Below are 18,827 nucleotides of genomic sequence, written 5' to 3' on the forward strand. Positions count from 1 at the left end.
ATATAATAAATAAATCCTGTAACATTATTATATCAGACATATTAGAGTAGCTTTCATTATATATATAACTCATTTATTCTATAACAAAATGATTTGAAATTTTTAAAGAGGCTTGTATATTATATAATCAAAAATTTGAATATCCATAAAAATTACAGAATAGATTCTATGTTTTTCGAAATATATGAACTACTTCATTTTTAAACATATACTTGCTATTGAATAAAATTTTTCTAACCAAAAATAATAGGCATGATGTAATTCATAATTAGCTATAGTTAAGAAACTTCTCTAATAACAAGTAATCAAGATTTAATAGATAATATTCTGTGATAGATTGGTTAACTACCTAGCTTATAATATTATAATTATAATAAATTTTCATTTTGTACAAAAATATATGCAATTTAATAATTGCGTCATACATTTAGATTGGCTTTACTACAGCTTTTTTAGGTATTTTTTTTTTTATGGTTTTGCAATTATTAAACTGTAATCCAATGTTTTCTTATATACTTCTATTGTTTAGAAATTTTATATCTACTTTACTTTCTGCTAGTTTAATTGATGAACAAGTTTATGAGAAATTTAAATACTCAATTAGCAATCAGATTTTTATGAATTTATGAATAATTTATAAATAATTAATATAATTTATGATATACATGCTAATATGTTTCAATTTTTGTTTTATTTTTATTTGCTTACGTTCTATCTTTTTCTAATTGATCAAATTTATAAGATTTAATAAGCAATTTGTGAATGAAGTTTAAATAATTAGAAAAAAAAATTATGTGCAAAAATAATACAATTATATAAAATAATTATAAGCAAAAATTTTTCTTATTATTTAAAATTCTTTTATGTAAATAAATTTTTATTTATGTAAAATAAAATAATTTTAATCGGCGCAACGGTTTAAATAATTATGAAACAATATTATATTTTTTTTAATATTATAATATTATATATATATATATATATATATATATATATATTTAATAATTTATATTTTAATTTAATATTAAATTCAATATTAAATCATCTCATAAATTCAACTCTTTTCTATTATAGTATACTTTAAAAAAAAATTTGAATAAAAAATTAATAATATTTGTACATATTATAAAAAAATATAATCATTTTTTATATATTAAATATAAAATATAATAAAAAAATAATTTATTGAATATAGTGATTGTAATAAATTTCTCAATTAATTTCACATAATTTTTGTCATGCATAATATTATGATAAAAAATCATATTATTTTGATTTTTTTTTTATAAGGCTAAAGTATTTTAACTATTTAGTGCTATTTTTAATTTATATGGTTATTTATTATTTATTGCTATTTTTAATAAATTTTTAATTTATTTGGTTAGATACATTTAATATTTAAAGTAATAGTTCAATTAACAACAAAATTGACAATTTACTGAAAATATTCAAAATATAAAATATCAAACGAAATCACGAAACAAATTTATGAAAAAAAAAAATAATTGCCTATACATGTTAACTATGTTAAAACTATGTTAACATATATATATTAATTAATATATGTTAATTAATACATATGTTAACTAGATTATTCATTTCAATATGTAATTTATAAAACATTTAGAAAATAGAAAATTTATTAACAATATAATATTTTATCATATAGCGAATGTAAAAATTTATTATGTAAGAGAATAAAAAAATTTTTCAATTGTCGAGAAATAATTAGGTTAAATTAGATATTATAATCGAATATTTAACACTTAATTTACTTAATAAAAATAATAGATATTATTTATATTTAAAAATGAATGATATTGTATCAGAACTATTCGAACTAACAAAAATTTTCCTTAAAGAATATATTTTAAAAAAAATTATTATTCGTTCGTTTATAATTACTTATATAACTTATAAATCTAATTAATTCTAAAATAATTTTATTATTTGATAAATTTAATTAAAATAAATAATATTTGCTTTAAAATTTCTTTATCTTTTATATTTTGTAAATAAAATAAAATATTTTTTTAAAGCTTTTTTTAAGAATTTGTAAAGCTTATTTTAACCATTATTATTAATTTGAACAGAAAAATATATATTATATTAAATAGTTACATAAACTCAGAATTTCATAATTTTTTGAATTACTGGATTGAAGAATTTTTCATATCATTGAATGATTTTTCATACTTCTTATAGAATAATATTGTGAAACACAAAAGTAATATTATTTCAAATATATAATGGATTTATTAAGAAATATATAAATAGTTTGAAAACTACTATAACATAACATAGAAAAAAATATATATAAATATATTAAGAAAGACATATTTGATCGTGATGATATATATTTTATAATTTTGAAAAAAGATGTAAAAATCATTATAGTTTAAATTAAATATTTTTCATTAAATATTCTTATAACTAATATCAAATCATATTTTTAATTAATATTCATATGTATATTTTGCATGAATTAATAAAAAAAAATTCTATAAGTTGTCAGTATTAGCATTCGATATACATTACACATGTTATTGTTTCAAATAACGATTTTTCTGCGTAGTTTATTCTTTATTTATTTAATGTATTGACATTATAATATTACAATTTTAACTTTTATATACTATTTCAGTTTTCTAAATTTCAACAATCAGTATAAGAAATAATTTAGACTTAATATCATTTATTTATTAAAAAATAGTTTTCACAATACAATAAATAATAAAATTAGTTTTATTTAATTTATTATATAAAAAGTGAAAACTTGCACGTCATCCAAAAAAAGTTATATGTTATCCAATTAAATCAAAATTTTATCAGTGATAAAAAAAAAAATATAGAATGAACATACAAAATAAATTGCGCAAAAAAATCATATAAACAATGATATCATACAGTATACAACAAATAACATTAAACTAAATAGCTCATCAAATTTAGCTCAATATCTTATATCTTAATATTATATGATAATTATATATTTGCTTATTATAAAATAAAGATTTTTAAAAATAAAAATAATAAAAAAATAATAGAAAAAAAAATAAAAAAAATTTTTAAATAAAAATTCTTATTTAAAAAATGAAATGTTAAAAATTAAATCTTTATAAGATTTTCTAAAGTTAACGCGAGGTCAAACGTATCATTACATATGTCTCAAATCATACAAAATTTATCTAAAATATTTTTCTGTATCAAGCATAGTTTATGAAATATTTATAAACATTTTCATATGAAACGAACACTCTATATTTAAACTATATATAATAATATGTATAATATATAATAATCTATATATAAACTCTATATTTCTGGTTAAAATTAGTTTATAACAAAATTCAAATATCAATTTTAATCATTACAAATTCAAATATCAAATTCTTTTAGGTGTTTAACTCAAGATATACATTTTTTATACTCTTTGAAAATCACGTTGCTTATAGGCTGTTAAACTATGAAACAAAATTTTTTAATAAATTTTATTTAAAAAAAGTATTTTTAAAAAAATATCTTTAAAAAAAGTTTTTTTAACTATAAACAAATTTCTAAAAATAAAAAAAAAAAGAAAAAACAATCCAAAGCAATTTTCTTTATATTCATAGTTCACTATATGTATTTACATTATATTGTATTTATACAATATATAATACAAAATACAGTATATTGTATTTATAATACATTTTATATTTCTAATTTATTCAAAAAATATTTTATTTCTATTCTTTAATACATGTACTATATATTACTTATTTATAAGCAAATATATAATATTAAATTGAGGCAAAAGACAAAGTTTTTTCAATTTTTTATTAATTCACGAAAGTGTAAATTAGAATTCAATCAATTAGAAAATAAAAAATGAATTCGTTTGCATAAATAATTATAATATAATTGATATTATTAATATAATATAATAGTATTATTAATGTATAATCAAATAATTAATTGAACTTATTATTAATACTACATAATTTCAAATAAATATTTAAAAATGTTATTTTATTTATTGATTATGTAAATAAATGACTGAAACTTATACGAAAGCTAAAGCAAATTTAAAAACGTGTCTATTAAAAATTAAATTTAAATAAAAATTGTACATTATATATTTAATATGAATAAAATTAAATTTTATCAATAATTTTTAAATGATTTTTACATAACTCAGGTTATCAAAAGTATTACAAAAATAAAAATTAATTTTTTTAGAAATTAAAAAGATTATTTTTTGCAAAAGATTAAACATGATGCAATTAACATACAAAAATTCTACAATATTTTTTTTACTTTGTTTATTTTTTTAAACCTTATAAAACATTTTAGTTTAATTTTAAAATTATTATTATAAAATATAATATTATTTTTTATAAAAAATATAAAAATATTCATATTTTTTTTCAAAGGAAATTAGTTGTAAAAGAAACAATCTTCATTGTTTTTTATTTCATAAAGACACTTAATTTGTATTGTAATAATTTAGAAGAATTTTGGAACAATAAAAAAAGAAAACATAAAAATTCAACTTACTTATGAAGAACTGCTTGCCACTGACCCTGTCCGTGATCTGGTGTAGGGTAGTTTATGATTTGCAATCTTGTTTTGACACGGAGTTCGTTAAGCATATCGTCAATGTCAAAAACAAAAGGTTCTTGTCCGAAGTTTGCATCAACTACTTCTCCTGGTGTTTGAAGGCCCACCGTTGGATATAAATTTGGCTATAAAGTGATGATTGATTATTAACAAATTTTTTTTTTAAATTTTTCTTATAAATATATTAAAATGAAAAATTTGTAAGTAATTTTTAAGAGAAAAAAAAAAGATATATTGATATATATTATTAAGAAAGAAAGAAATATATAAAAAATAAAAAAAGAATAGATTAGAATATGTCTCAATAATGCACTATGATTATATCAAAATATTATCAAAAAAATTGCAAAAATAATTGTAAAAAATTTAAAAGAATGTAGCTTACATTTAAATATCTATAAAAAATATTAAAAATTATCAAGATTTTAATGAGACTTATTACTTACCGGAAGATCAGTGAATGCAATACCAAGATGATGTCCATTTTTCGTGTAGAAGGCAGTGTTATCTACAAGATTTACACCACAACCAATTACATCTCCTGTAGTGAACGTGGGTCCATATGGTTGACCAGTTCCAGAAGAACAGAAACTGTGTCCATCGTCGCCGTGGTATCCGTATGAATGTTTGTCCCAGCCTGGCAACCTGTTCACGTTTACTCCGTGAGCAGATAGACCAATTCCCATATAACCATCTCTGCCTTTACTGACGATCTTCACTTCGAAATAATAGAGACCACAAGCAGCTGGTATACAATGCGTTGTACGTACACTTGCTGCATCTTTATGAGTTTTTCCATAACCTAAAATAATATATATGCATATATATGTTATTATTTATGAATTTTATTTAATAAAAATAATTTTAAAAAATCTTATAACAAAAAATAGAAAGTAATATAAAAATAGATTTAAAAAAATAAAAAATAAAATTTAAGATAATTTGTTAATGAAATTCTATATATGATGAAACAAATTACAAATTATATTAATTATTAAATATATATATTTAATATTATTTATTATTTAAATTATTATTATATATATAAGAGAAACTATAATAAATAAATAAATAATATATAATAATATAAATTTCTATTTTTTTATATATATAGAATATTAATATATTCATAAGATATATTTAAAGGCTTAAATAATCTATTCTAATATTAATAATATTTCCTAGAAACCAAAATTCATCAAACAGAAATTTATTTATTAAATTATTTATTTATTATTTATTAAATTTAAAATATTAATACATAAAAATATTTATTAATAATAAAACTTTTTTTAAATTATAAGCAATTTAAGTTTGTGATAAATGAAACAAAATGAAAATAGAGATTTCATTTTGTCTCCACTTGCTGTCGCACAGTATTTTCAATTCGCGAAAATAAATTTATTAAATTGCTTATAATTTAGTAAACAAGCTTCAATTGAAATATTTGTAAAATATAAGTACGGTGGTATTTCTGTATACGAAATTTTATATTTTAATCTTTATAATCAATATGAAAATTATGGATCTTATATTGATCTTTCTAATTAATCTATTTTTTTCAAATATATTTTAATATAATATTATATATTATATAATGTAAATATAAATGTAAAATATAGTTGTATTTGTTTCTATATTTTATATTATTCTCTTTTGCATTTTTTATATGGTAAATATTTACCATATAAAAAAAAACCATGTATAACTTTCTTACAAGTATAATATTGCATTCAAAAGCCATATTATTTTTTTTAATATAAATGTGTATCTGATTAATTTTAACATAAAAATATACTTTGAAATAGTTATATGAATCATCTTCTATATTTAAAAAATATGCTGAATATATAATATATAATATATTAATTATATTAATCATATCATAAATTTAATTTCTATATTAAAAATAAATTACAATAAGTATTTTTCCAATTTTCCAAGAAAGATTAGATGAAGTTATTTGTGCCAAAACAAAAAAATTTAATTATATTTAAAAATTGTTTCATCTTTTATGCTATATATTATATACTATATGCATTAGCATATGCACTAGTTATCATGGACACTTTTATATACACTTTCGTATATAAATTATATACAATTCAATAATGTAATATTAAAATTATGTAATATTATAATTTTTTGCGAATAATATGAAAATCAAAGTCAATTATATATAAGAAAAAAGTTATTCAAAATTATGTTTTAAACAATATTATTCAACTTCACAAGCAAGTATATTTTTATATTTTATATATATATAATACAAAGTGTTAATATATTTTCTTGTGAGAAATTCTAGAAGCCAAAATTGAAAATTGTTATAAAAAAGTGTTAAAAGTGTCGGTTATTATTAAGTTAATTAATTAAAATTTGCAAAGTTTAAATGAAATGAAATAAAAAGAGAATGAGATCGCTTTGTTTCCATTACATTGTTGCAATCTATTCCCATCTTATTTCATTTAATGCAAACTTAAATTTATAGTTTAAGAAATAAATCTTAACCAATATTTATTGACAATTGTTGATACATATATATCAACTTTTGTATTTGTTTTGAGTTAAAATTGACCTTCCATAAATATTCTATAAATATATTAATATGTATCTATATACATATATAATATATATCTATATATATATATATACATAATATAATAATTCCAAATAATTTTTAAATTATTTCTTATACCAAAAAAAGTATTTCAAACAAAAATATGATTTCAAAAATATTCACATACATTATTCTAATCGCTTTGCTTTGTATTTTTTTATTAAGATATGAAAATCATGTTGGATTTTTGAAATGAAATGCGCAATATTTCTTTTTAAATTTGAATAAAGCATCAAACTTAGCGTAAAAAAAATATTTATGATAATTTAAAATTCACTTTTTGGGATATTTTTAAAATAAATTTTATTTCAAATGATATTCAAATTATTATTCATTATAATTAATGCAGTTATTTATTCGAATTATGAAAAACTTTTTCAAATATTTCTGAAGTTATTGCGAATATGTTCTGATAATATTATTCTCAATCTTCGAATGTCGTAATTAGCCATAAACTTCATTTTTTAATGTTTCCTAAAGGAAATAATTGAACAGTATTAAATTTGGCATGTAAGCTATATGATATTACTATTATATCCGATCCAGCGGTTTAAAAACATTCTGTTTAATATTTTCATAATTGCCGAGCATTATAAAACAGCTGTTACAGTTTTTTTAAATGTTTTTTTAAATTTGAAATTGTATTTGTAATACAATTTTTTGATAGAAAAATGAAATATATTTAACGATCTATTAATGAAGTATGGTCCAATGATCTGTTAACCAATTATATCAAACTTAATGATCGATTTCATAAAACCAATGAGAATTCTCTTTTAACCAATTATAATGCATAATTTTTAAATTTACTTTTCCTTACAGTTTATTTTTAGATTTACTTTTACTTATAATTTATAAATATTACTTCATCAATTTAGAATATCATCAATATAGAAATATACCATTTGTATTTTGAATTTGTTTTGAAAAACTATTCACAAAATTATATGATTCTCAAAATTTTATTCATAAAATTTGTGAAAATGAAAAAAACATATCATATCATGAGATGTAATATGTGGATTATGAATAACAAATGGTAAAATAAGAATAGATAAATATTCTTTGTTTTTTAGTATTTGCATCCATATTTTTATTGAATATATTAGTATATTGAAGGAACAATATTCTTTTACTATTTTATATTTTACAATTTTAAAAAAATAGAAAATGATGATGGTTATTTTCTATTATTAGAGTATTTAATTCGATATAATATCTTAACTCTCGAAATATTTTCATATAAACTATATAAACTATATTGCACTATAAACTATTATCATATTATATTTTTCATTATTATTACAAAGAATAATGGTAATAAACATATTTTTCACGATTTCATTTTCGTTAAATTTTTATACAATTGAATTTATAATATATTTATAAATATTAAAGTATATCATGATAACGATACTTATCATGTAACAAAAATAGTGTTTATAAACACAATGTTATATTATGTTACAAATCGTGTACCGATGCATAGTTTCTAATATAATATTAATAATTTAAGAATATTTCAGTCAGTATTAATTTTATCATAATATTTTTTTACAATAAATTTGGTGCTGTATTCGAATTAAAAAAATATATATAGTAGGCATTCTTTTTAAAAAATTAAAAATAATTTTCATCTCAATAAAAAAAATAAAGCAAGAACAAAATAAATAAATATTAAAATAATATAGCACTCAAAAAACCATGTTTGAAACATTTTTTGTATAACAAATAATTTAAAAATTATTTAAAATCATCACATTATGAAATTTATCCTATTTAGTATTGTTTTATAATAAATCAAACAACATCTGAATCAAAATAAATATCATTATCCCTATTTCTTTCGCAAAATAAGAAAAACAAGTATCTATGAAAATAAAAAATAATACATTTTTTCATTCATTAGGAATCATTTAGTAACAAAATGAAATAATATATCATTCTGTTCTTTCTATTCTTTTATCATTCTATCATTGTATTCCTTTAAAACTATTCTTCATTTATAACTATTTTAAGCTTCTTGCTTTTTATTTTGCTTTTTTTTCGTCTCATTTAAAAATATGCTGATTTTGGAATAATAATATATATAATAATTTAAATTTACAAGATAAAGCAAGGCGGATTGATTATTTCTGAAAATTAAAAATTAGAAAAAGGAATTTATTAAATAAGAAAAAATGTTTCAAATGAAAATTGTATAATCAAAGAAAATATATTATAATAATTGTTTGACCTTGAATTAATAGTGGAAAGCTCTATATAGTGAAAAGAATACATTTTAGATTCTGTGAGGACTATTATATTAAATTTTTAAAAACAATTTTTTTTTTATTATATATTCTTGTAGCTAATATTGATTCAGAATTGAATTCCTATTCAGAATACTACATATATTTTTTATAAGTCGTTATTAAATTATTAATTTTTAAATTTTATATACAATCATTATTAGTATTATTTAATGTATATCTGGAGATATATAATGTTATCTGGAGATTGCTCAGTCGAACTTTATATGTCATGATAGCTCTAAGAAAAATCTAAACAGAATCGTATTTTTATAAGTAAAATAGTGTAATCTAAGTGTGGTTATTTTTCAACATATTTTCCATTATTAAGAATACATTTTTATACATTTTTATATTAATGTATTGATATTGTTTTTTTTTTAAATATTATTTGCATATGTATTATTTATACATTGACATAATTCTATTATACTTTTAATTGGAATATTTTCATTTTTTTGTAAAAAGAATAATAAATAAGTAGCAAATAATTGGACAATCTTATTAACCATGTTATTGGCCTATTATTTCAATTAACTTTAATTGATTTATTTTGAAAATTTTCATTCATCAGTTTCCTATTAGTAACGCTAAAATATTTTGTTGGAACCATATATTTCTTCTTTCTTGTACTCCATATTGATCAAAATACAGTTGTTTCAAAATCATTACAATAAATGAAATTTGACTGATCTTCTCATTTGTAACATTAATACTGTCGTACATAATTATAACTTAATAACTTAACAATGGCTTATGAAAAATACATACTTAAAAGTTGTCTTGAATAAACAATATTAAAGAGGAATATTATAAAAATATAAAATATAAAAATATAAATATAAAAAATATAGAGTTCTATATAAAAATTTAATTCTAACATTAATTCATAAAGCTCTTCAATATATCTTAAGATCAAACAATTTTCATAATATCGATATATTTTTTGATATTTTTTGATATAATTTTCAATTTTTTGTATTTTTGCATATTTATTTGCATAAATAATTATATGAAATTTAAAACTATATATTATAGCGCAAAGTATAATAAAGAATTCAGTCTATTTCTGTCTCATAAAATTTCAACTTTTCATAATTTAATAAATAAGGGACTTTTGCATTTCGTGTTTGTTTTAGCTTCTAAAATTAAAAGTTGTTTTATAAAAATATTAATATATTTACATGTATTATAGTTCTATCTTAATTCTATCCTAACTCTAGTATTCTTAATTATTTTTTTATTCGCCACAAAAAAATATTTCCAGAGAAAGTTATTTTTTTATGAAAGTGAAAATAATATCTACTAAGGTTTTACTGACAATATTTTTTTAAATAATTTGTTCATTATTTGTTTATATATTAGAAAACTAAGATACATCTAAGATACACCATTATAACTTTGAAGTAATTCGAACAGAAAATTTCACAATACGCAATTTACAATTAATAAAATTTTAATAAATATGATTTTAATATAATTTTCAGTCTAATTTTTCTTTTATAATAATTTTTTCTGAAAATGTCTTTTTGTAATGCTAAATAAAAGAAAAATTAAGAATAAGATATCCTGAATAATAAAATAAACTTGACATAATTTTTATAAAATATATAATTTTGCATATAATATATAATAATATTGTTATTATTATATATTATTTTTGCAAAAAATGAATTATAATTTAAAAAAAAGTTACTAGATTTTATATTTTCAAATAAAGCATTAATAAGTAAATTATGTTTTCTTAAACAAAAGAATATATCATTTCTCATTATCATTTAAATATACATAAATATATGGAAAATTAAATTAATTATTGTATATTTAAATGATAATTTATTTAATATATATAAAAAAAAGTTAAAAAAAATAATTTAAATTTTATTATTAATTTCTAATAATAATAATAATAAAATATAAAATATAAATTACAATAAATACAATAATATAGTAAACTATAATTATATTATTATAGTATATAATTATAATAATAATAAATTATAATTAAATTATATACATTATATAATATAATATATATTATAATAATATAATATAATAATATTATAATATATATAATATACTATATACTAATATACTATAATATAATATAAAACAATAAAAAAAATTATAAATGCGTTTCCGAAATCATGATACAAGCGACTAATGATTCTATATTTCTATTCTAAAAATAAATCGAAAGAAAAAAATAACATTTTTTTGTTTAAAGCTTTTTTCTCAAATAAATTGATTTTTAAAATTTTTCAAATATAAATGTAATTGGTTACTTTCTTTACTTTGATTACTATTACTTTTTTAATTGGATACAAATAAGTAACAGACGATTACTGTACATATGTAAAAATAAATGAAAAATATAAAATAAAATTTGATTGCTTATGTCTATTTTTGAGAAAATCAAAATTGAATATTTATAATCAAGAAATAGTAATATATAAAAAGCGAATTTTCAAATTCAATTTTTTGAAAAATTAATTTTTAAATGAAAAAAAATATTTTTTGTTTGTTTTCATATAGAATTATTTTCTATCGTATGTATTTTATTAAGAAAATATCTAATTAGAAAATAAATATTTCACTTAAAAATATTTTAAACTTGATTTATTTAAAAACGAAGCTTAAAACAAAAGAAATATTACTTTTTTTTTTATTTTCGCCATGTAGATTATATCATAATTAGCAAACATCCTATTATATAATAATATATAATTGCATATAAGATAATTGCAAAATAATTTTTATTATTCATATAATTCCTAAAATCGTCTAACATCTACATCTACATATTTAATCCTAATATTAATTATAGAGTATAATATTATAAAATATTAATAATAAAAGATTATATATTTAATAAATAAAATATATAATTTTTTTTTCATTTTAAACAATTTGGAGAAAGTGATCTATAGTTGAAAATACAAGAGCAGGAAATTCGAGAACAAAACTGATCGCTCGTCGCAATCTAATCGCTAATCTTGGATACACTTGCAATGCAGTCATGTAGTTTGTCGACCTAGTAACCTACAGTTACCCGTTTCACATTTAATTAAGTACAAAACAATTATTAACGCATCTTACGAATACTATAATAGAATTTGTCTGTGAGGAATTGTGTCAGAATAATTACTCGTTTTTAGACAATTAGACAAATATTAATATAATAAATGCATTTATAAAATATATAATCTATTATAAATAATAAATAAAATTTCTTATATATATATATATATATATATATTGAAATTTTATTTATTATTTATATATATATATATAAGTTATTTATGGTTACTTTAATAAAATTTTAAATCAATAATTAATTATAATATGTATATTGAAAATTAAAGAATGTACTAAATAAATTATATATATTAGAAAAAAAATATTGTATATTGTATATTTTTGATATATACAAAATGAATTTTCATATATAAAAAGATATTTTATTGCTATAAAATGTTGTTATTTTAATATAATAATTATATTTAATAAAAATAAATTATTGAATTCTGAGAAAAATGATTTGTAGATTTATACATTAAAATTTATAAGAAATGCTTATTGAAAATTACAAAATTAAAAAAAATTGAAATTTATCACAGTATTTTATATTAATTTTTGTACAAAAATAAAATATAATTATCTTATATATATATAAAAACATTAATTAACATTTATAATAATTTATTTAGTATTATTTAAAATAAAAAAGTATATTGCTCACTAAAAAATATAAATAAAAAATTTTTTTTAAATTACAAATAAAATTATGAAGATAATGAAATAAAATAATTGTTTTATCTAGTAAAAATAAGAAAAATTATATTATATTACATAATATTATAAAATGATTAAATTAAAATGAAAAATTATAATATATAATATAATATAAAATTATATTATATTATATTTAAAATAAAATTTATATCCGATAAATATTTTTCAAAATATTTTGATTATAAAATTGATTATTAAACAATATAAAACTTTACAATATGATATATATTTTAAGTTTCAAATATATAATTTCAATAAATAGTGTATTTTTTGCATTATATTTTGACAATATATTTGCAATGTAATTATTATAATGAAAAAAAAACTTTTAATTAACAAATTAATATTAACACGCATACACGCATGTGTTTTTTATTTTAAAATTTAAATATTTATTTAAATATATTATCAAATATTTATTTAAATATTATATTAAAATTTAAATATATTATATAGATTTTAAAAATTTTATTTAAAGTTTTATTAACAAGAATATTATAACAATTAATTCAATATTTATTACTTGAAATTCAAATTCTAATAATAAAATAATTATAATAATATTATATTGTCATATTAATTTTATATTAATAATTTTAATAATATAAAATTATATGATTAGTTTTACTTTTATTAAATTTCGCTTAAAAATAAAAACATTTACAGTATTATTACTTTCGTTATAAAAAATGTTAATTGATTCAAAAAAATTAAATAATTTAATTAAAAAACGAAAATTTTACCAAACGAGAATTTAATTACAAACGAAAATTATAAATTTTACATTTTTTCTTTTTTTTTATATTGTATATATAATTTGTATATATTATATTTATTGTTTTTATATAATTGTTTGTCATTTTATCAAAATAAAATTTAAATAAACTGTTTCTTTTATGAATGATTTATAAATGATTTAAAAACAATTTAAATGATTGATATAATATAATTGATCATTTTAAATACTGAAGAATTAAAAATATTAAATTGAAAAATTCTTTTATTTGAAAATATTATTTTTTATTTTGCAAATATTTATATATTAAATAGTTGTCAAATTTAAAAATGTCATTAAAAATTTAAATATAATACGCAAATAAAAATTGTAAAATGTTGAAATGATTGGAATATTTAAAATTTAAATAAAAAAATAATTTATATAAATAAAAAAAAAAGTTAATCTAAAATAAAAAAGAAATAGAAAATGATGGAAATGGAATAAATAAAAAAAATATACAAGAAAAAATAAAGATTGAATTTTATATTTTAATTGTTTTTAATTTTCTTTAAACAATTTAAAAAGCTATTAAATTTTTAAAATATTCAATTTTTTAAATTTTCATTAATTCTAATAAAAAAATTTTTTGCATTTTTTAAATAAAATTTAAAAAAGAAATTATAAATTATAAAATTAGAAATTAATAAAATATATTTATAATTGTAAAATATTTGGAACTTCTCAATTTAGCAAAAGATATATATTAAAAATTCTTTTATATTATAAAGAAACAAAATTAATAATATCTTCTGTTTCATTAAATAATTTAAATAAATATTTAAAAATAAAAAACGTTGAATATAAGAATAGAATGTTATGGCTAACAGTAATAAAATAACATACACAAAATTCGTTATGCTTTCTTTATTTTTCTTATAAAATGAATTTATTGTATAATACAATGTCAGTTTCTAATAGATATAGAGATTAAAATTGTAAATTGTTGTTACTGAAATTTATATATTTCAAATAATATGTAATAAAAGAAACATTAAATTTATAATCATTTAATTATTGAAATTATATTATAAAATTAAACAAAAATAACAAATTAATTATTATCTATTAAATTTATTGCAAAAAAACATATAATTTAATTGATACAGAATCTATATATGTAATTTAAATAACATATTTTTTAATACTTTTCATAATATTATTGACAAAACAAATTATAATACATGTTGAAATTAAATATAATTTTTTTATAACTGCATATTTTTTTCATTTAATTCTGTATTAAGATACTATATATTACAATTATAATTTAATATAACAAAATAAGTAAAATGAATAAAAAAATTATTAATTTTTATGATTATTAAGAAAATAAGAAAGATAAAAATACAATATATGTGATTTTTTTATTTAATTTTATAAAACTAACGCAAAAATCATATTATTTAAAATATTCTTTACAAAAATGTGATAATTAAGCAATTAAATTGATTAAAAATATATTTTTTTTTAAACAGTAAAGTAAATATTTAAATTTAAAGTAAATATTTTATTACTAAAAATATTATATATATATTTAAGATTCTTTAATTATGATAAATTAAAAAAAAAAATTTGTATGCAATTAAATGGAATCAAAGAATAAATTAAAGATTTTTTTTTTCTAATTTTTGAAGTTATCGATATTTTTTTACATAATGTATATTTGTTTTCCTTATATATTTCAATTGATATTAAAATATATTCAAAAATTCCTAATTAGATAATCTTAATATAATAGTGATTTAAATTAAACATCATATCTGTTTCTATTAAGATAAAGATTTTAACGGACGAAAATGTGCGAATGTAAATAAATATTTTAAAAAAAAAAATTAATTATTTTCTAATAATACATTATAATAATAATAAGCTATTCATAATAAAAAAAAAGAAGTTTTTTCTTATAAAGAAAATAATATTATATCTATGAAATAACATTATATCTATAACGAATTTATAATAAACAATCTATAACGCTAAAAAACATAAAAAAGAAAATAATTAAAATCTGTATATATAATTGTATATCAAAAGATCATTATTGATTGATTATTATTTATTCCAGTAATATATAGCTATGAAAGACCATGATTTTAAATATATTAAATTATTACTATTTAAATAATTAAAAAAAGTAATTATATAAAAAATATATAATAATAATTAAAAAATAATAAAATTAAGTATTTAAAAAAATATATAATATATATCTTATAAAAAAAAAACAGTGAAGTTTTTTAGAACATATTTATACATTTATATTCGTAAATTTTCGTCCGTCGATACCTAAAGTTTGTGATCTTGATAATATAAATAATAAATCTTAATTTTGAGAATCAGGAGATACTTCAAAATTGTGCAGTTATCTCTAAATCTCTAAATATATTTAAAAATAAAAATATAAATATATTAAATATAACATAAATATATTAAATATATTTTATATAAAATATGCAAGAAAAAACATATATATTCATATAAAAAAATATCAATAATCTTGAAAACAACAGAGAGAAAAAATGACTTTATCACAAAAATATTTTTTTGTAATGTATTCATCCTTTAATATAGTTTCATATTGCATAAGATATTTTCTTATATCATTATAATTGATGAAGTTTATTTAAGTTTATTTTATATTTTAACTATTTTATTAAATAAATATTCCTATAATAGAGAACTTTAATCATTCTCAATTTAATTATAATAATATAATAGCTATTTAAATATATATTTACTATTGTAATAATTTTAATCTTTATAATGAAAATTGAGATCTTTTTTTTGAAAACATTTATTTTCGCAAGAGATCTAAGATATTTTATAATTTCTATTGTATGAAGAAAAAAAAACAAAATTATAAAATAAAACTGTATAGGAAATCAATTATATTAATAAATATTGAAAATATTATAATAAATTTATTATAAACATTTTGTTATTAAAGCTATTCTAATATATCACCAATATTATTAAATTTTAATTCATAGTATTTGTCACAAAAAATTTACAGTCTTTTTAAGATTTATAATCTTATTATAAATACAAAATAATTACATTAATTCATGAAATATTTAATTTTATTTAAAACATATTTTTTGCAATTAATCTATTCATATTTTTTATTAATATATAATAATATATAATTTTATTAATCTAAAAATATATTGTTTTACAAATTGAAATAATATTAATTAAATGCAAATAATATTACATAATATAATATAATATAATTTTTGGATTTTTTAATTTAAAAGAAAAATAACTTTTAAGAGTATTTAATATTATTAATCAATTAGTATTATTTTTTCAAATATGGAACACAACATTTTTAATAAAAATAATATTTAAATTAATTTCAATTTTAATTTGAAAATCAGGATACAATAACAATAACAATAACACTGTTCTTATTAGTATCTTAATTTATATTAATTTATTAAACGTCTATAAATACATAATTTAAATATTTTTTTCAATTTTTAAAATTTGTTCACTTTAAAACTGATTGACAATAAAACTGGAGAGAAAAAAAGAAAAGGAAAGAAAGAAAAACTTAGCAGAAGATGAAAGAACAAAACTATTCAAACATCGCAACTGTCATTGCCATTACTCCTTCTCTACGCAGATTCATTTTTTCCATAAATGTCCGAAAGAAATCAGAAAGGCATAGATCCACGAAAATTTCGATTGATGAATAGATATTTGAATTAAATCTTGGGATTTAATAAAAAATGAGTGATCAAGAGAAAGTCGAACAGAGACCATGACCGATCAGCTGATTCCTTTGTTTAGGTCGCTGACACACGCGAAACGGAGCTCTGCCATTTTCAATCGATATTATAGCTCCGTCAACGATTCGTCCGTATCGAGTAAGAATCGAATCCTATTGGCCGGAATCATTCCTCGATCCTTCGTTTCGGAGAACATTAAAAATCATCCGCGAGAATTCTCTGAATGGCAGAAAAATAGTTGAGAAAGATTAAGACTAGTCAAACGTACCTTTGTAGTGAACACGAAGATTGTTTTGGGAGAGGCCGATGTAATTGTATTTGTCCTTCGGACTCCATGAGCGTGGTAGTGGCGTTTCCTCTTCATTTACCATCGGATAGAGCATTTTTAGAGGATCAACGGGCTGATTTTGCCCGGAATTCGTCTGAGAAGGCTCCATAACACTCGATTCCTCGCTGGTGGCGGCCATCTTTCTCTTGGGCAGCCCCACTACTTTCGCCAGTGGACTGTGCTTAACTGACTGCGCAACAGTCCTGCGCAATGGTCCTGCGCAACTCAACTTTACCTTCTGTTCATGAAGTGTATAATATATAGATAATATACTTTTTAAAAGAATTTTGAATATATATCTATACTAAACACACCCAATGCAATCTTATATTCACATATCATATAAATATATATATATATATATATATATGTAAATATATTCATATTAATATTAATATTAAATAAAAATTACAAAAACAAAAAAAAGGAATAAGAAAAATATTAAATTTGAATGTAATATTGTAATAAATTGAATATAATAAATGCTTATTATTTTATTATTAAATACACATACAATTCATTTCATAATTCATTTATTCTTTATGCTTCTTTTTTTAAATACTTATCTATATCTTTTATTATACTGTAATTTTACTGTATAGTTTATTTTAGATATAAATTATGATGAGATTTTGGCATCAATGATTTAATCAATCAAGTTACTAGAAATTACTAGTTTCGA

General features: G+C 17.2%; 1 protein-coding gene across 2 annotated transcripts in view; it reads right to left on the reverse strand.

Annotated features, from left to right (window-relative positions):
• RanBPM (Ran-binding protein M) overlaps positions 1–18,334 on the reverse strand; it is a 31,249-nt gene extending 12,915 nt beyond the window's left edge. The window contains exons 1-3 of one of the 2 annotated variants that reach the window (XM_086915035.1): positions 18,086–18,334; positions 5,049–5,404; positions 4,540–4,727 (exon numbers count right to left, since the gene is read on the reverse strand). In XM_086915035.1, the coding sequence (XP_086771161.1) occupies positions 4,540–4,727; positions 5,049–5,404; positions 18,086–18,284 (743 nt within the window). In that variant the 5' untranslated portion in view covers positions 18,285–18,334. The remainder of the gene's footprint in view (positions 1–4,539; positions 4,728–5,048; positions 5,405–18,085) is intronic. The other variant, XM_086915034.1, reaches the window with a different exon arrangement.
• Positions 18,335–18,827: the final 493 nt, after the last annotated feature.

Source organism: Apis florea, unplaced genomic scaffold (assembly GCF_048593485.1).
Source record: "Apis florea isolate Af1SG1 unplaced genomic scaffold, ASM4859348v1 contig_3758_pilon, whole genome shotgun sequence".
NCBI classification, from domain to species: Eukaryota; Metazoa; Arthropoda; class Insecta; order Hymenoptera; family Apidae; genus Apis; species Apis florea.